Source organism: Toxorhynchites rutilus, chromosome 1 (assembly GCF_029784135.1).
Source record: "Toxorhynchites rutilus septentrionalis strain SRP chromosome 1, ASM2978413v1, whole genome shotgun sequence".
In the NCBI taxonomy this organism is placed as follows: domain Eukaryota; kingdom Metazoa; phylum Arthropoda; class Insecta; order Diptera; family Culicidae; genus Toxorhynchites; species Toxorhynchites rutilus.
In genome coordinates, this window is record NC_073744.1 from 120,465,508 (window position 1) to 120,486,631 (window position 21,124).

At 38.0% G+C, this 21,124-nt stretch overlaps 1 protein-coding gene across 1 annotated transcript in view; it reads left to right on the top strand.

Moving 5' to 3' along the window:
• Window positions 1-21,124, top strand: part of LOC129762952 (vitellogenin-2) — a 140,654-nt gene that overhangs the window by 103,949 nt on the left and 15,581 nt on the right. Inside the window, exons 3-6 of the mRNA XM_055761585.1 lie at window positions 5,744-5,905; window positions 5,998-6,141; window positions 17,361-17,718; window positions 18,040-18,189. Of these exons, the coding sequence (XP_055617560.1) occupies window positions 5,744-5,905; window positions 5,998-6,141; window positions 17,361-17,718; window positions 18,040-18,189 (814 nt within the window). The remainder of the gene's footprint in view (window positions 1-5,743; window positions 5,906-5,997; window positions 6,142-17,360; window positions 17,719-18,039; window positions 18,190-21,124) is intronic.

Genomic DNA, 21,124 nt, shown 5'->3' on the forward strand with positions numbered 1-21,124 from the left:
AGAACCAAATTTTAGGTAAATCAACCGTATAGTTCCCAGGATAAACATTTTTCGATTTTCCGAGGGCATTTACGGTCACAACTACCTTTTTTCATATGGGTCACAAACGTTACGTGTTACTCATGGTGTCACGGGCCGCAAAAACAGAAACTGAAGAAGGAAGGACTTGTCTTGGACACCATCGTTAACATAGAACTACGAGATTATTGCTGGTGAAAACAAACATTAATGAAATTTAATAATGAAACTCATTGATATAAATATATGTACGCACTGACAAGGGCGGATAAATGAATGCTTTCACTGAGTGAGGGAGTGAACGTTTCGCGAAGCAAGGAAATGAAAGTTCGGATGTTTTGCCAAACTAATTTTATGCATTCATATGTACTAAGTAGATTTCCAGTATCTCGTAGCACAATTAGATCTCCAACGGCGAACGAAACACCTCAGAAGATACAGAAAATGCAGATGCAGAAAATCCGAACAGAATCTGTTGAGTGGATCGAATTTGTTGAGTGATGAGTGTTTTATTCGAGAAAGTCACTAATAAGTAATTCACAGTTAACGATAGTTAACATAGTTAACGATCGAACGGCAGCGAAGCTTTCCAAATGAAATTTCAGTTTCGGTTTTCCAATTGGTCTTTTTCATGGCTCTCTTCCAACAAAAGTTTTAATGGCCCTGAAAAGGATAGGAGTGTTCACGTTGTTTGAATACACAGCAGTGCGACTCCAGGTGATTATATATTTGTTCCCCCACTACCATTTCCTATTCGATAACGCATAAAATTATAAAAAAAAACTCGTACGTGTGATTCATTCATACACAAACAATCTCCACGATAAGAAAGCCGCCAGCGTAAGTCCTATTTGATATCTCTCCTCCTTTGCTTCTGCTCTGCACTAAAGGGTGTTCCACAGCAAATCATCACGAAAAAAAACGCTGTAGACAACTATCCATTGGGTATTTTTTCTTGACATTGGGTAGAAGCAGTTAAGACTGCATTGTTTACACTGTATTTTTGGTAAAATTGCCTCACCCGAATAACAACGTCGCGAATTGATTTTGCGAAAGCACCTGAAAAATCCACAACTCTTTCATCGGGACATAAGAAAACTACTTGAAAACGTGTAGTCAACGGTGACTCGTGTGATTAAACGTTACTAAGAAACTCTGAGCATCGAACGGAAGGAAAAATGCGGTCAGAATGGATGTTCTATTACTGATTAGGATCACAAGCGTGTCGTGAAAGCGTTTAAGCGGCATCCCAGTGCTTCGGTCAGGAATGTGACCAAAAAGTTGAATCTATCCAAGTCTTCCGTTCAGAGAGCCAAGGGCCGTGAGGGACTGCATGCGTACAAAGTGCAGAAAGCTCCAAATCGTGACGAACGGCAGAATACGGTGGGAAAGTCACGGGTCCGGGAACTGTACACCCAGATGTTGACGAAGCCTCATTATCTCTTCATGGATGATGATACTTACATCAGGGCGGACTTCCGGCTGCTTCCGGAGCTACTGTTCTTCGCGACCCAGCACAAGTTTGATGTTCCGGAGGAAGTAAGGAAGCAGAAAGTTTCAAAGTTTGCCAAGGAATACATGATTTGGCAAACGGCCTTCTTATGTGGCAAACGGAGTGCACCATTCGTGACTACCGGGACTGTAAACGGGCCGATTTATCTTAAGGAGTGTCTACAGAAGCACCTGGTTCCTCTGTTGAAGCAACACGAGGACCGTACGATCTTCTGGTCCGATCTAGCTTCATACCACGCTTCAAGGGATATGGTACGAAGCCAACGGGGTCACTTTCGTGCCCAAAGACATGACAACCCCACCCCCCAACGCATCGGAACTAAGACCCATCGCAAAATTCTAACCTACCATGAAGCAGGCACCACGGCAGCATCTCAAGGAGGCTCTGAGGAAGACATGAAGAAAAACGGTGGATGGGTTATACCTATGATATAACCGCAAGGTTGACATAGGACTGCCGTTGGTAATCATTTGTGTTTTTTCAATTAGCAATAATCGCACTTCGAATGTTCCTCATTGGGTAAATTATTGATTAATCTATTGATCAAATTATTGATTAAACTAATGAATGAATGAAACAATTTACGAATTCAATTGCAAACAAATCCCTATTTAGGTCAATTCATGCATTATAGTAGTGGTAATCGCCGCAAGAAGTTATCAACATTTTGCCTAATCATCTAACGGTATGCGAAGAAGTTCAGTGAGCTGGCGAGATGAAGAGGCATGCAGTCCTGAATAACCGAGCCAAAGCGTTGTATTTCTACCCGCTTTTGTAGACCGTGTTAGCAAAACGCATTCCGGAGTGTAAAAATGCATGGGGGTATAAAAAGCACTGCCGAGATTTGGAATGCCGATTTTCCCAACTTTTTGGTTACTGAATCTGTGTTGGAAAAATTGTGTTTATGTACTCGCAGCTTGCAATGCCGATTTCCCCAGGTTTCGTGGTTTTGAAGTCTGTGTTAAGGAAATATTCCGATTTGAAAAAACGCAAACGAGTACAAAAATACCCGCTGCTTTTATCTATTTTGAAATGCCGATTTTCCTTGGCTCCATGGTTTAGAAGTCTGTGTTAGGGAAACATTCCAATTTGCAAAAGCGCAAACGAGTACAAAAGAACCCGCTGCTTGTATCCATTTTGCAATGCCGATTTCCCCAGGCTTCATGGTTTTGAAGTCTGTGTTAGGGAAACATTCCGATTTTCAGAAACGCTAACGAGTACTAAAGTACCCGCTGCTTGTATCTATTTTGAAATGCCGATTTCCCTTGGCTCCATGGTCTTGAAGTCTGTGTTAGGGAAACATTCCGATTTGCAAAAATGCAAACGAGCACAGAAGTACCCGTACCCGATTTCCCCAGGCTCCATGGTTTTGAAGTCTGTGTTAGGGAAACATTCCGATGGCAGATGAAATTATGTCATTTATATCCAATGAAGGGTGACAAAATTCAACCCTAAACTCTATGAGGGGCTCTGAATTTATTGTAGTCACTCATTTAGGTTCGAACGAAGGAATTCCATTCCAACAAAAAATCAGTCGGCTCATCCACCTGGCTTAGTTGGAAATCTAATTAAGTAATTAAATTTCAGCCAGTGATGTGAAATTTAAATGAATTTTGGTAAAATTTTGATGGAACTTCAACTAGAGATCCACTTCAGAAACATCCCAAGCCGACTCCTATATTAGATTCATCGGTTCAATTCTGGTCGAATTTCATATTGGTTCCAAAATTTCCATTAGTAGAAGCGAGGTTCAAATTTCAATCACATTTTTTCATTTTTAATCAAATTTGACCATTTTTTTATTCAAATTTGACCATATTTTCAATCGAAAGTTTTATTTAGGTTCATTCATTTTTTTTGTTGCTACTTTGAACTATTTGTCAAACATTTTTTTACTTGATTCTACGAGTTGATCTTTAATGTTCATAGTGTTTTTATATTTCTTTTATTTTACAACGATTTGTTTGCTGTTTGGCAACGGGATAATAATTTATTCGATACAACACTTTGTGTTCTACAAAACGATGTTAATTGTATTTTTGAGTGATTTAACTTTTCAATAATTTTGAGGCTTAGAAATGGAATACCCAGGAGACATAAATCAACATTTTTTATACCTGCTCTTCTATGCTTTTCATCGAGGTCAAAAAAATGCCGAAGCAGCTCGGGAAATTTGCGACGGGTATGGAGAAAGTGTCATAGACGAGTCTACAGCACGGAAAGGGTTTGCAAAGTCACGCACCCCACAGGGAAAGGCCTTCTGGATTCAACGAAAAACGTGTCAAATCACTGTTGAAGCAGAATGGTCGCCAATCCAGTCGTGGATTGGAGGAAAAAATGAAATGCGGCGAATATATTAGGTTGGGGGAAAAGTAATCCATTATTTTTGAGTGAAATTCAAAACTATTTTTAATATGCTTCGGATTGTCCGATTTGGGTAAAAAAAACACCGTTTTGTTGGAAAATTTGTTGCCATTCTGAAGGTAGCAATAGCAATAGATTTTCACAATCTTCTCTTGATCGCAATTTTTTATCACTCTGGAAATTTTCCAATGCGAGCAAAAGGTGATAATTGTTTGGTGCCAGGTACGGACTATATGGATGCATTAAAACATCCCAATCAAACTCTCGGAATTGTGTGGCCTTACGTTGTACTGATGGAACACAACACCTTTTCTGTTGGTCAATTCTGAACGATTCTGGTCAATCGCTAGCTTCAAACGGTTCATTTATTGATAGTACAGATTATAATTCAGTGTATTGCACTGAAAAACAAATTTAAAAAAAAAAATTTAAAAATTAAAAAACATTGAAAATGAATAAAATTGCACGTATTTACTGTTGCAGAATCGGCATCAAAAACATCAATCACAATTTCAGTAGCCTGGGTTGCATTTTCGCATTTATAAAAAATAAAAAGTGCAAAATGTACCGTATTTTCTCTATGTTGAGCTCCATTGTTAACACCCTGTAACTCACATCTGAATGGAATGAACAAAAAACAACAAAAGGATTGTTTAGTGTGAAATTCCAAGTTTACAACGAGCATAAACTTTAAATTGTATGATCGATATTACGTGAGATATTGATCACTAAAGCCAGCCAACGAGAAAATAATGGATAACTTTTTCCTCAACCTAATATAATTGATATAATGATAGGTTTTTGTTCATATAAAAGCTACGCAACAAACTTTTTCCCCAAACCAATATAATACTCTAAAACCCTATGAGCTTTGTTGAACGACAAATTGTTTTTACTCTATGTATAGGTTCGAAATATGATTAGTAACTATTATACTGATGTGAGAAAAACATATAATTCTCTCGGAATTCCATAGGAACGCGTATAGGAATACGATCCAAAATAAATGTAAACATTATTTTGAAGCCATGGACCGCTTTACTGTGCAAAAGTATTATTAATTCTGTTTTAATCACACATAGCTGTTTTCCGAAATATTTACTAGCAACAAAACATTATTACAACGATAAAAAATCCATTTTATTCGTCTCGCGTTCTTCACAGTATCATACTCTTTGAACCGTATTAGGCAAGTGACGAACATGCACTTTTTAATGCATCCTATAATTACGTACTCAGCACCATTGCCTCCGAGTCTTGTGAAACGCCTCATTACTGCATGTTTATGTCCAACACATTATTTGCCGTTCTGTCCTTGATATACAAGACACATATGTAAAACAAAGGCTAATTAACATTTCTGTCTCCGATTTCATTGCATTTGTTTCCATGTGACTAATTTCGAGAAAATCAGTGTGAAATGTGCAATGGTTGTACCGTTAAGTAAGGAAAAGGTGGGTGTACATGCGATCGAAGCATTAAACATGACGTACGTTATGATCGGATTGCATATGAGCGCAATTGAATGAAAAATGACGAACGAAAACTATTATCAAACAATGCATTCATTAACACAAACTCGTGCACACTCGCATCTTTGCATTTCAATTTACACTCAATTGAAATTGTAGGCGTTCCTTCTGATGGATGGTTCATTTGCGGTATGTTCAATTAAAAGTTTAAGGATTTCAAACTAGATGAGCATAAAATGTTTTATCTAATCGATTTGAATAGCTCTTATAAATGTTTTTGAAGACAACATTTGTTTGTTTTACTCTATTTCATATACAATGATCTATTCAAATTTCCTCCCATTATTAATTACTCATTTGCATTTTAAATTTCCAGATCTCACTGCTCATCATATGCCTGCTCCCGTTATTGGTGCACCCAAAACCGACCTCAACCCCTGTGGAACCCATCGATAACGTCTCAGTCGAAGATGTCGAACGGGTCGATTTAGCCAGGCCGAAGCGCTCAGGATTTAATCTCGTGTCTGGTATCAAAAATGTACGTACAGCAGCACCACCTGCACTGGATTCTCTCTTGCTTACTATATCACTGAGAATGCACCCTTTAATGTCACCGTTCGCACCTTTCAGACACTGCTATCGGGATTTGGACGAGCCTCGGCCTCACTAGCGGCCAGTAGCAGCGGGTCTGCTTCCTCATCCGTCGCTATGCACTCTTCCAGTGGGGGGTCTACTGGGGGATCAAGTGGGGGACACTCGTACGAAAAGCCTCACGTAAGTTGCACCCCCTCATATGGTATCCCATGTGGTGACATTTAGCACACGCGCTCTCATAATCTATAACCTCTGCATCTTATCTCATTCAGTGTTGGCTTATATGTATCTAAATTGAGAACATTTACTCGGTTATTTCCAACGACACAAGCGACGATAAGTAGGAGTGCTTATCGGATTCACATTACTTATATTGTTAAATAAAAACATAGTATAAAATGTCCTTTTGTCTTCGTGTTACGTTTAACTATCATTGTGTTTTACAAGAGTGTTTATACACTTGAACAATATCAATTTGTCAAAAATTGAAACAACATATATAATGATTGGATGGACTTCTTCTTTAGTGCTTATGGAATGTGAACTTGTAAACTCCCGTGACCGAGTGGCTAGCGTCCCACACTATCATGCCGGGTGTTCGGGTTCGATTCCCGTTCTGGTCGGGAGATTTTTCGTCAATGAAATTTACTCCGACTTGCACTGTGGTCACGTGTATTCTAGAGCCACTCAGAATACTCTCAAGACGTGTTATTCGGCATAGCAATCTCAACCAAGTACTACTTATAAAAATGAGGCAAGTAGTGCTACGTTGAGAAGGCAAAAAGTTCCACTGGAACGTTAGTGCCATCCAAGAAGGAATGTAAACTTGTTGTTGGGACTAGAAATTTGAACCGAAACTGAGACCCCGTCGTCGACTTGAGGCTTCATAGATACGTTATTCTGCACTCCGTTAAAACTTCTGGCCCAATTTTTTTTACGTAACTATTTGAAACCCGTATTTACGCTTGGTACGTAAATTTTGCAAATCTATTGGCACAGCGACTCCATGGATATCTGTCGCTCCGGTACATTAACCGGTTCTACTTAGCAAATATCGTGCCCTACATGTTCAGACCTGCTCGATGTTTTACAGTACCTAACGCCACATTAAACACAATACAGCAGAGATTATGTAACTTATCGTCGAATCGATCATCGCTTACCGCAAACGAAATTTACGATTTTAATGTTATTCTATTACCTACAATATCATATTCGTTCTCTACGCATCTGAACATTTGAGTGAAATTACAACTATGCTTAGTTATCCTTTTAGCATTGTTAATCAAATGAAAGGAGATTCCAGTATATGAAATTCGTAGACTATTGAGGAGGAGTTCCCGAAACGGAAACAGCCAGACTGAGAATCCTATTGGATTATTCATAAAAATTACGGATGGATTATACCTATGATATAACCGCAAGGTTGACGTAGGACCGTCGTTGGCTTAGTAATATTTATTATTTATTTGCAACGTCTCGAATGTTATAAAACGATTCCACAGACTGATCTTAACCTAATAGCCCTTAATCCTATTTTTAAATACATTTTTAGACATGTCAAATTCAAATACATCACAAACACTGTTGAACAAACGAAAACAAACATCCAACGGATTATTGAGACCATAAGAGGTTCTATGTCGTCTAATGAACAGTAAGTCACGCTCACGAAGTTGACGGGAAGGTGCATAAAACGAAACACTGGACAACAAAGATGGACAGTCGATGTTTCCCGAAATCAAATCAAAGACAAAAACCCGTTGTAGATTGGATCGTCTGGAGGCAAGCGTTTCGAGAGCGATAAGTCTACAACGGCTTTCATAATCGGGCATGTTCGTTGGGTCAGACCACGGTAATGAGCGAAGGGCGTAACGAATGAAGCTGCGTTGCACTCTCTCCATTCGGATTGTTTGGGTTGTGTGAAATGGAGCCCACACACATACCGCATACTCCAAGATACTACGAACTAATGAGCAGTATAGTGTCTTCATGGCGTAGATATCCTGGAAGTTGCTGGTACTACGTCGAACAAATCCTAGGACTGAGAACGCTTTGGTAGTTGTTAGGTTGATGTGTTCGTTGAATCGAAGCTTGTTGTCGATGGTCACACCGAGATCGCGGATGGAAAGAACACACTCCAGGGGTACGGACCCGATTGAGTACATGAATTCGATTCGTGATTGTCGGCGAGAAAATGCGATAGACTTACACTTTTTCACGTTTAGCTCCATACCGTTCTCAACGCACCATTTTTGCAATTCATCAATATCGGCCTGAAGTGCACAGCAATCGAGGTGAGATGCGACGGATCTGTAAATCTTCAGGTCGTCGGCGTAAAGCAGCTTTCGTGATTTCAATCGGAAGCACAGATCGTTCACGAACAGCACGAAAATTAGTGGCCCCAGCACGCTGCCCTGTGGCACACCGGATGTAATTTGGAACACACGAGAATGCGAACCGTTGATATTGACGAACGCCTTACGTTCAGTCAGATAGGAACGCAACCACTCTGTGATCCAGTGAGGGAAACCCAGGTGACGAAGTTTCGTAATGGCGAGGTCGTGAGGTACTTTGTCGAACGCTTTCGAGAAATCGAAATAAATGGCGTCTACTTGTTGCTTTTTCTCAATTTCAGACGATATAAAGCTGGTGAACGCCATGAGGTTTGTTGTGGTTGACCGCTTCTTTACGAATCCATGTTGAAATTCGGAGATAGTTGTTCGGGATGCTGAATAGAGAACGTAATCATCAATTGTATTTCTTTCAATTAGCAATAATCCCACCTCGGATGTTCCTCGTTGGGTACGATATCGCCGCTGCGCAGAGCTATCTATTGTGTATTGGTTTGGTTTCGGAATATGTATTGGAAAAACACATTCTGGTTTGCAAAAAAAAATGCAAGCGAGTGCAAAAGTACCCACAGCTTGCATCTATTTTGCAATTCCAATTTCCACTGGCTCCATGATTTTGAAGTCTGTGTTAGGGAAACATTCCAATTTGCGGAAACGCAAGCGAGTACAAAAGTACCCGCAGCCCGCATCTATTTTGCAATGCTGATTTCCCTAAGCGTCATAATTTTGAAGTGTGGGTAAGGGGAACACTCCTTTTTGCAGAAACGCAAGCGATTACAAAAGTAACCACAGTCCACATCTATTTTTCCATTTGTTTGTAGCATACTAGATTTCTATATCATTTCCAAAGATCATAAATTAGAGAATCTTGACGTTTTCCAAATGAGCAAACATGCAGCTCAATTTCGAAATGTTCTTACGCGCATGTTAGATACGCTTGCATCACATTCGTTCAAGTGTCAAATAACAATACCATGAACTCATATGGAACATAGCGTTTCATAGCTAATAAATTCCCTTAGCTGACATACAGTATTTCTTAGAACCAATCTGGGTCACGTCATTTTACACCCATCGGTTCCCAGGCCACACAAGTACTTTGAACCCATCGATTCCCATGCCACACAAGTGCTTGTAATTTGAGCAGCACGCTGAGCAATTCTGTTCTTTCTTTCATACAGTCGATCCATTCTAAAGTAAGCAATATGAACACGCCTTCGGTGTGACTGTGTGTACGTATTGGTAATTGTCTATACGAGCTATACTTTTCTGATTGGTGAATTGGAAAAAGGTTGTCTCAAGCTTCTCCCACCATAGATATAGAAAGTGTAATGTATAATGTAGTACTAGAATTAGGAGGTTTCCTTATCGATAAGAAATATAATAAACAGGAGTTCTTTAACAACCACGACACGAACCGGAGTTCAATTTTTGAATATCATAGCTCTTTATCATCCAGTTTCAAGAAGGTTAGATGTTTGTGTGGACTCTGACTGGACAATATCGTTACTGGACGAGCTGGACGACGAGGGATCGAGTGCCTTTCTCAAGGCAATGAGGATGGAGGCGTAGATCGATGGGATACTATCGGAAGAAAGCATGTTGGCCTAGCCGAAGACACCCACATTCAACATTTGGAGAAATTATCAAATGAAGGTTGAACTTTGTTTGTAGATAACTTTCTCTTGATCTAACAATTTTTCATTCAATTTTCGAGACAAACGTCATTGAAACTGTCAACCAAAACACATGCCAATGTCATATAATATGGGTGTCTTGCGAAACAGTAGGACAAACCATCCGAAATATAAACTAACGGGTGTTAAATAAAAAATGAGAATTTTTTCAATACCTTTCAGTAACTCAAATAAAGAGCGTAAAATTTTCTTTCTCCAAGAAAATTGCTCTTTGGGCTCCCTAGAAACAGTAGGCGTGTTTGGTTTTGCTAGTTTGAATTTAGTCAAAGCAAAGATGGCATCGAAACAGCACGTGCTCCGCGAACGCATTGTACGGTTCTACGAAATGCATTTCCTGCAAGGAAAAAAGTTGACGGTGGCTCATTTTAAGGAAGAAAATGTACCTGTCAGTACGGTATATCGTATCCTGGGTTCCCTGAAGGTAGAAGGTCGGAAGTGGTCGTCCGGTGACGATAATGACGAAGCAGAGGAAGACATCGTTAAAGAAGCTGTTTGACAACAAGGACGCAACCAGCCTGCGTGACGCCGGTCGGAAATATGGCTGCTGCCACGTATTGATCCATCGGACCCTCAAGATGGAAGGAATCGTCTGCAGGAAGAAGACGAGGTCGCCGAAGTACACGGAGGAGCAGATTGAGACGGTTAAATCACAGTGTCGGTGGATGACCAAAAAATACCGCGGGACGTCTTTCGTTCTGGACGACGAAAGCTATTTTCCGCTGACCAAAACGCATATTCCAGGAAATGATAATTACTACTCCAGCGACAAGTCATCCACACCGCCTAAAGTGAAATACAAGTTCAAGCACAAGTTTGAAAAAAAGTTTATGTTGTACATCACCATTTCCGACCGGGGCATTTCAAAGCCTTGGTTTAAGCCGAGCGGTCTAGCAATCAACCAACAAATCTATCGAGAAGAGTGCCTCGATAAAATCCTGCTGCCGTTCTTGAAAGAGCATCACGCGGATGCGAAGTACGTCTTCTGGCCGGACAAGACGTCTTCCCATTACGCCAAGAAGACGCTGGCGTATCTTGAGGAGAAAAAGATACCGTTCGTGCCGAAAGATCGTAACCCAACAAACTTGCTCCAGTGCCGCCCAATAGAGGATTTCTTTAGCTCACTCAGTGCCCTAGTGTATTAAAACAATTGGAGGGCCAAGGACACGAAGCAACTGACTACAAGAATCCGGAATTGTATCCGGAAAATGGACGTAAGTGCCGTACAACGTTCTTGTGAGAGCATCGCGACAAAGTTTCGTCGAACAGCAGACCACGACCCTTACTCAAACATTCACTGACTTTTTTTTTAAGAAAATACATTATGTTATTAATAAAAAATACTGAAATCGATGAAAAAAAAATATTTTTTTATATGTGATTGAAAAAATTCTCATTTTTTTATTTAACACCCGTTAATAAAAAGTATAGTATAGAAATGATTAATTGATGTTCTTGATTTTATGATTATTGCATATATCTTTTACTCAATAAATTTCTTTCGACTTGCACTGTGGTGTTCTAGAGTTTGTCACTAAGAATACAATCCAAGGCGAATTATTTGGTATAGAAATATCAACTGAGTACTTATAAAATGACACAAGTGATACTACATTGAGACGGCGATTTTCCTGTAGGAACGTAAATGCCGCTGAAGAAAAAGAAGATATATCCTTTTCTTATATTTATGTGCCTATTCAATCAAATTCCTTATACAAATTCTATTCAATTTGAACGAGAAAGGTTTGATCCATGTATGGGTGTTGGGGCCTCCCGTCACCCATATATGGGAATCAGTAATCTTCTATATATATAAATGGATTTCTGTATGTCTGTCTCTCTGATTCTTATGGACTCGGAAACTACTGAACCAATCGACATGAAAACATGGGGTCGGGGGAAGTTCTTATGATAGTTCCTGACCTCTCCTCCCTCTGTAAGGGAGGGGGCTGCCATACATTTGAAGCACAAATTTCTGCATTACTGGAGAATTAATCGGGCAAATGAAATGAAATTTGACATGTGGAGGTTTTAGGGTGCAATAAATATTTTACGGTAGTTGGACACTTCTCCTACACCCCCCCCCCACCTTCTATGATGGTATGACACCCCTTCCTCCTCTGGTAAGGAGAGGGGGTCCCATAAAAATAATGCACATATTTCAACCAAACATGGCAATTGAAAATTTCCGGACAACTCTGAAGGAAAATGGGAAAATTCGAGAAATTGGATTCGCATGTGTTCTACAATTACATATGACAAGCGTTGTTAGTTCATTTGATGTTTGCGGTAACGAAATTGATCTTCGTTCGAAAGTGGAAATGGATTTTAATGTGATGAAACGCACTCCTATATCGTCTTCTATCTAAATTGATCGCTGAATGTGTTGATAAGAGCAAAACTCGGGAAAGGAATTGTCCGATTTAGAGCTGTCTTCATTTCATCATATTTTCTGTATCAAATATTTATTCCAGGTAAAGGAGAAACATAGTTTTTGCAAGAGGATTTTGCACAAGAATTGTTTCTGAAAATAATCTGATATTATAATGTCGAGTTTTGGTATAAGTACTGACATTTTATAGTAAAAAATAATTTTAAAGGGTAGATTAGAAGATCAATCAATGAGCAGTTCTGCGATTCGACCCAATTGGGCGGGACGAAGTTTACCGGGTCAGCTAGTAAATTATATTATTTCAATCAAATTCATAGTTTCTCATAAAAATATTCTATTATCAAAGTCATAATAATTTTCATTAACCCTTTTAGCCCTTTTAGGACTCTTGCCTAAATGATTACTAAATTCTGGTCAATTGAACGCAATTTTGCAGCAAAAGGCTGGACATTATATCTTTTACAGAAGGGTTGTGTCCGAGATACGACCGCATAGTTGACGTAGGATTACGGGAGTCTTTCTGTTTTATTCAGATTCTGAACATGTTTAACACTCCTATATTCGCGCGAAAAATCATAATTTGTGTACTCTGGACTGTGCGCTTCTCTGGAATATTACCATTGTGTATTTTTAGGCGTTATTGGTATTTTTTCAAAGGAAAAGATTCAGTTTTTCGATTACAGTCGTACATAGTTTGTGAAAAAGATGCACATGCTACTATAACTTGCGGCACAGAGCAACTAGCTAAAGTTGCTGCGGATGAATTTTAATGGTTTCCTATCAGAGAACTCGAGGATTTGAGTTTTGTTTACTGTTACCTTCAAGTGAAATTTTGATAATAGTAGCAATTGAAAGAAAATGTTTGCTCTCATATGCTATGTGTTGAAAAAAAAAAAAGATTGTGCGTTCAGTGTTGGTTGATTTTAAAAAATTGTGTTTTAGCAGAATTCGAATTGCTTCCTTGCTCTTCTGTTGAACGAGAGGAACTTCCAAAGAGAAAGTTTATCAAATTGCCGAAGAAACCCGAACATTGAACGCTGCTTAGTATCCATTTTCTCTTTCTTTTGACATAGGACTATGTTTTTGATTTCTATATAGGGGGGTAACTCTACGAAAAATGTAACGATTTATTAAGAGTTTTCAAACGCATAATACCCTAAATGGTTATTGCGACATATGTTGTGTTATATATCATTAAACAAGAAATTTATCCAGAATTTATTTTGCTTGAAACATGAACAGAGAAAATAGTAGAAAAAAAGTAAACAATTTGACGATTCAATTGGGTATGTTTCCTTTCGATTGTGCTATCCACTCGCTTCCTCCCCGTCGCAACGAGCAATGTTTTTGCCTAAATTCGGGCGTTAGCTCATAATGTGAGTTGATGCGTAAAATGAATTATTCTCCATTTACCGATAATAGGCATTTATTTTATATTATATTGTATGTTGTCCGATTGGACTCAATTCATGTTTTTATCGTGTAGGTCTCACTACTAACAATTTTTGTAATTGTGGTCCAGAATGTCATAATATCGAGTATGTTGTTTGGTAATGTGAAAATGTAATAAATTAATTTAAATGACTGCTGCTTTAAAATATCAAAAGGGTATACCCACGTAAATCAGATTATGATAGCTTGAGTAGTCGCGATCTTACAGGGCTATAAAGTTATTACAAACAATGTTCTGGACAACGTGGTAACGAAGGAGATAATGCTATTTTTATCTATAATATTTTTTTGTAGTCAAAGATTGATTTGACTCAGGCTTATATTTATATAGGTCTTAACTATTTAGACTTGTGTTTAGAAATGATACATGATGACTCATTGTCTTCTTCCGCATGATTGAATAAACAGAAGAAAAGGGTTGTAATGGCTTTAATGGTATTTTTGTGTACATTTTTGAACAGAATGCGGTACCGAATTCTATCACGTTATGTCATCTAACCCGTTTAAAGGATACAAGTACATACAAGAAACGGTTTTTACAGGGCATCCATTTGATGTATCAAAAGAGAAAAAAAATAATCGAGGGGTTGTATCCGAGACACGACCGTTTAGGACGTAGGACTAGGCCTTTTTTTTAATTTGTTGGTTTATCATCTCGGATATTATTTGCGAATTCGTCGAAAGTTCATAAATAATTACTTTACTAAAAAGTTCCGAGGACCCTGAAAAGATTCCGCGCTTGCGTGGTTTTGTAGAATCATTTCGAGAAGCAACAATTATTTCTTGCCTTTGTAAGTACAATACACTAATTAATCATATGTCGCATTTTGTTTCTTTATATCAATGCACGCATTGTACTGTATATTTAACGATAGTCATTTTCCGTGCATCGCCAATCAACAAGCATCAAACACGCGTCTTACAGATACACACATCGATAAAATTCAAGTGAAATATTCGCTAGCGTTCACAGCTCGAGAGGAAACATGAAACACAAAACGAGCAGAATAAGCGACCTTTGTTGTTTTGGGCACAGAGAGATTCTAAGAATTTTCCTCAGAGGAGATGCAATACTTATACGCTAGCGACAGCTTACTTACTTCGCAAATATTCTCTTTTCGCCATCCCTCTTCGTTGTTTCCATTTTAGCGACTGCAGAGGTTGCTCGTTATTGACAGCTCTATTCGGGAAAGCACACAAATAGACAGAACAAATGTATGAGGAAATGGGAATGCTTCCAATTTTCATCAATTTAAACCATATAGAGACTGTGGTATTGTAATGTACAGCATATCAAACAAATCTTAGAAAATTTCCGATTCGATTGGTATGCAAATCATTAAAAATCGTTTGCAGCAAAAAAAGTTATCAACGTTAACTTTATTTCATAAAAAACCTTTGCACCCTTAATGTAAGACGTAGTCCTACGTCAAAATACAGATCTTGAACAATGAAAAACTCAATTCAAATGCAATTACTACACACAATCACAGTCCTATGTCAAGATCCCGTCCGTGCCCCTAGGTTCAGACCCATCAACTTTTTGTTTCTCTCTTCTCTCTGCTTGAGAGGTTTTGATGTTTGTACTCTATCCGCGTTGACGGCATTGAGCTTCGTATTATGAAATGGGGGAGTAGGCATGACAATATGGGTTTGCAGAAGAAATGAACACACTTATAAAATCAAAGTTATGAATGAGAATTATTTTTCCCAAATCAAATTAGTACTTTATGTAAATGAAAATCACTTTTGCTTGCAAATAGTGAAAAATATCATTCGAAACTTTTGTCTAAAGATAATTTTATATTGTAATGGTCAGTTGTGGTGAGAATATCTGAAAATTCATAGAAAATAGTTTAAATTAGGGTCAGAAGAACGTACCTCTATTAGGCAAATAACGCCAAGAAAAAATTTTCATACAAATTTTAGCAATTCAAAACTGCCTTAGGGCCGTTTAATTTGATAGAGAATAGTTGGCCTCATAAAAACTAATGTCCTATCCAGATTAGATAGTTTTGCTGAGAGGCTAATTTCTCTCCTCTTTTCCTCTCTCGGCCACATACGGTTTGTAGATCTCGTGGATTATATACGAAGTAGGAGTGTATATATTTTTGTTCCTCCCCATCGGTGTTGATTTGTTGGTTTGATGTTTACTGGTGTTCAGGGGTGCCAGGTGATTTTTTCCAATACGATAGACACGTAAAACTGTTTTCATATTTGTGTATAATGTTTTTTAGTCTTAGTTTAGTCTAATGACATCTTGCACTTGATAGTTAAAAAATACAAAAGTTTGGAAGAATGCGACGCGATCCACGAAATATATGGAATGAGGAGTTTCTCGGTGACCTACTCAGGTTTCCCATCAATAACCTCCATCGTAGGGTGATAGTAAATTACAAAAGTAAGAGAAAGTGTGCGCCCCAATAATCCACGAGATATTTTGAATGTCTCTCACACTTTAGGAGTGCTCATCGGTGACCTTTTTAGGTTTCCCATGCATTACATCCATCGTTGGGTGTCAACATATTAAGATAATTAGGAAGTTCGCGACGCGTTACGCTACGACAAAAATTATACGTCTGTTTTATCAAAGAGGCGTTTCCTGGTGACCTTTTCAGGTTTCCCATGGGTAACCTCCATCGTAAGGTGATCAAAATTAAAGTTTAGATAGTGTGCAACCCGATACTCCATGAAATATTTTGAATGATTCAATCAAAAACATGCATCATCTGTTAAAATGTATAGAAAATTAGGAAGTTCGCGACTCGATAAGCTACGATAAAAATTATAGGTCCATTTTATTATGGAGGTGGTTTTGGGTTACCTTTTCAGGTTTCTCACGAATATTCTCCGTCGTCGGTAATATTTTTTTTTGGAAAATTAGAAAGTTAGCGATGCGATATATATTGTAGGTTCGTTCTATTGTGGAGATGCTTCCAGGTTCCTTATGTTCGTTTAGGTTAAAATATATGAAGAATTGAAAAGTCTTCATATATTTTAAGTAAAAATATAAAAAAAATATGGCGTCCTTGATCCCGAGAGCATAAAACAATGAAAAACAAATACAATTAATCAATTATGAAAACAAAATCCATTTTTTTGAATGTGTGATATTTTTTTTTTAAATAAAAATAAAAAATGTGAAGTTATGAATTTTTGAAGAAAGTTATTTTTGGAAAAAGGAAAATAGTTGATTTTATGGACCACCGTAAAATGAAAATGATCACCCTAATAAAAATATTTAAAAATGCAGGTCTATTGTTTTGCGACAAAGAACTAAATTACCTCTTTTCACGAAAATCTGAGAACCACTATATCGGTTTGGCATGGAATGGCTATATAGTTGTATGGTCAATTCTCAATCACAATCATGGTAGAGGGGTTGAAGGTAAAATAACTCATATTGTCGCTTGTTGCCAACCAAAATTTATATCATGACCTCATCTTTGCCACACAGTAGTTTCCAATCCGACGATGACGAAACAATTTAATTATTCTATATTCCAGGAGGAGGAACATTTTGACGGTTGGAGTTTGAAGAAATCCATCCTCAACACATTGTTCCAGGCGGTGAAAGCTATCACCGGTGGAGTCACCATCCTCAAAGGTCAGCTCATCAAGGGCTCAGGATATGCGGTCAGTGGACTCGGTAAAGTTATTGCCTCCAGTGGAGATGCCGTCTCGAACGTAGGCAAGAAAATCACATCATCCGCCCAGCTGGTGCCGTCTCCCCACGGATCCTCTCACTCGATTCATCCGTTTGCGAAGCTAAGTGGCTCGCTTTCGTCCGGCTCGGCCGGTTTGGTTTCCGGTGCGTCATCGTCTTCGTCCTCATCCGGACACCACACAGGACCCTCGAGCGAAAGTATGTATATGTCTGTGGGATCACTCGCTTAATTGAGAACCATTTTATCTTTCCCAAATAAGGATGGTCTGAAAAATCAAAATATTGATAATAGGGCAATTTTGCAGACCATCCTCCATTTTTTTATATATCACAAATAATTTTATAAATCACAAAAGTTTTGAGTAAAATCGCAACAACTTGTTTTCGGTTTGTCCTTTTTTAAGGATTCACATATGTATTGACTGTAAAATTAACAAAATTAGGCCGTATTTTGTTAAGTTATTATTCTTCATATATTTATATACGTTCTGTATACTTCCGTACACCTTTTTTCTACAGGTTTTACTAGTTTCGAAACCCACAATAACTACGGACATCAATCTCACAGCTCTGTTAGTGCTCCATCGGCTGCCGCTTACATACCACCGAAGCCATCGTCTCATTACAAAGCCCAACTCACATCCTATGGCTCCGACATAGAGTCTGATGGTAAGATATTACAATAAACTTATTAGTGAGGACTTAATTCAATAAATTGATAAATATCGATGGGTCTGCGTTACAACAGTTGAATTATATTAAAATGCTCTTAGTTGTTATTTCTCGGGTAGATTATTTTTGGGAAAAATAATTCAGGAAAAACAGTGTCTGAAGGGCATTACTTCTTACTGTTATGTTCAATTTAGTCGAGCAGATACTGTCTCATAAAATTTATCCTTATAAATAAAAAAAAAATCAAACTGAAAAACATGAAATTGTTTTGAAGGATCTGTTCGCATACTGGAATACAGTGAATCATTAATGTCAACGTATAACTACATCACGTCAGAAGTTGAATTTATACAGATAAATACGAGTAGAAGAAATTCTGTTTGAGCTTTTATTCCGTCATTGAATTTGTGCTCACAATAATTATCGCGACGATAACATGTTATTCATCATAATTATCGTGAAACAATTAGCCAACTTATTTCTTCCCATTACCCCCAAACAGATATTTCTACAATGACCTCGTTTCAATCACTAAATCAATGAAAATATTCAGATACAACGATTCGAACGATTGTGACACGTGCACAAAACGATTCAATTAAATTACCGCGTGGCATTGATGTGTTATTGTGACTTTTAATGAAATGTCAGATACAATTAATGAGGAAAATGTGACAGGCTACCGCTAGTTAACTATTTAATTGCAATTATGTTACACAAAACAGAATTCAGCAAAATACGACTCTGCCATAATAATACGCACTCATTTTCCTGGATTTATCAAATGAGCGCGAAACAAATGGCCAAAATGGTCAAATGCTAGTAATTGTTTCAAAAAGCTCATTAATTCGTATGATTTGTGACAGTTCGTGATAATCTCATGAACATTATTGATAATGGTATCCACCGCCGATGCTTGAGCTTTGAATCCATCGCATTTTAAAATTATATAAAATATTCCGCAGAACAAAGTATACGTAATACTGTAATAGGAAATTGGGTGTATCCTAGCAATTCGTGCAGTTCGATTGAAATTAGTTGGCACTCGATCATTCAGTGGAAAGGTGCAAACGAAACTAAGTCAGTCTATTTTATGACTACATGATAATTGCTATACCGGCGAACCAGTACATATCAGGTGTCTGATATCCTCTTAATTCACGACTCTGAAAACGATTCATATGATAGGGATGATGGAAATTGAAATATTGTTGTCCTTAGTAAAAATTTAATAAGCAATAATCACATCTATCGCTCTTCTAAATCTAAAATAAATGACAATAATCAAGGGTAATGGACCGGAAGCGATCATGTTTTCAAACAGATTAATTCATATGTCAGACGGGAAAAAAACTCACATGAATTTAACAATTACGAAAACCACACTCATCAACATGTTAAGTCATCCGTCAAAAACATCGATTCACTGACGAGTGGACACGCACTGGTTTCACGTATAATCCGGGGGAATGAGTGGAAGGGATTCCACCCACTCATAGTCTCATAAAATTATTTGCTTACACAACTCTCGTGGTTATGATATTTATGCTACACCATGTCTAACCACAACCACATACCATTCATTCAACGTTTTCCCCCTGATCGATATGAATGGAGCGATGCAAAACGCATCATTACCCCAACCGGGCATTTGCGCAGTTCTTGCATCGTAATCAGTTTTCATTCATAAAAACGTGATTGGTGTTGCAGTCGTCTTCGTTTGTTACACAACTCTGAATATGTCTGAGGATTCAAAAATTAGCCGTTCCAGAATGAAAAATAGACAGATAACATTTAATTTTATTTATGTATATGTGGAAACACTTCGTGGCTACTCAAAATACTTTTTACATGTTGCGATGCAACGGCGTTTGCTATCAATAAGGGTGCATGTGTCGATTGATTTTTGATGCAGGTTTGCGATCCTCACTTTCCAACAAATCTTCGGCATATTCGAAGAGAAGCGTTCTCCACATGTTTGAGATTTATCGAAATTTATCGAAACCGGTTCAAAGGAGGATGCGTTTGAATCAAGATTATTGTCCTTCTATCCGCTTCCTCGTGTAAGGATGCTCATACATCAATAGGTATATATCGAGATGGAGCAGTAGGCGAAGTATATCTGTATTGGCAGGCAAAATATCGTGTCATAATTATTGGCATTCAATATGGAATGTATATGGAAGAAACAAAACAATGTTGAAAGTACTCACGATTGCATGATGATTTGAGCCAAAATTCTCATGAAATCATTCAACTGTTTGTTTTTCAACAGATGATAATTATATCGTGGTTTATTTCGATTATTTATGTGGTAAAAAGATCCAGAGAGCAGTCGTATGCTTAGTTCTCGAAAGTAGTAACATTTTCGGTGAAATTTTGATTAATTGGCGATTATTCTCTCACAACATACACACCGAGACTGAGAGCCTTCGAACATCAACTTCACAACGTTAAAGTAATGCAACTTCGTTTGTTTCTATGAACGTGGGGGAGTGAAAATGGCACATGGAAATATCACTTTTATCAGTCTTTTTCGACGTGATTTCACAAATATTCACTGCACGCTATCACATTAGCCTCGTATTCAGCGGGAACTACGTACGTTTTTAATTAATAAATTTCTTCCTGAAAATAGCATTTTCACCCGGATGCGGTGGGCAATCAAAGATAAACACAACGACTGACGTCACTATTTGAGAAATAGTTATGGCAACGCATGCTATGTCGCTCGAAACTCTACCATCTTCATTACCTTTTTTCCAGCACACTGCTCATACACTGTTTGACCGAAGTTCGACACTTTTTGACAGATAAAATTTGATCAACGTGTACTAATCAAATACATTTGACACAAAACACGATCATATTTGGTTCAGTTATTGGATGTCTGAATTAGTTTTCAATCTGTTCGTCCAACCAGTCCGTACTG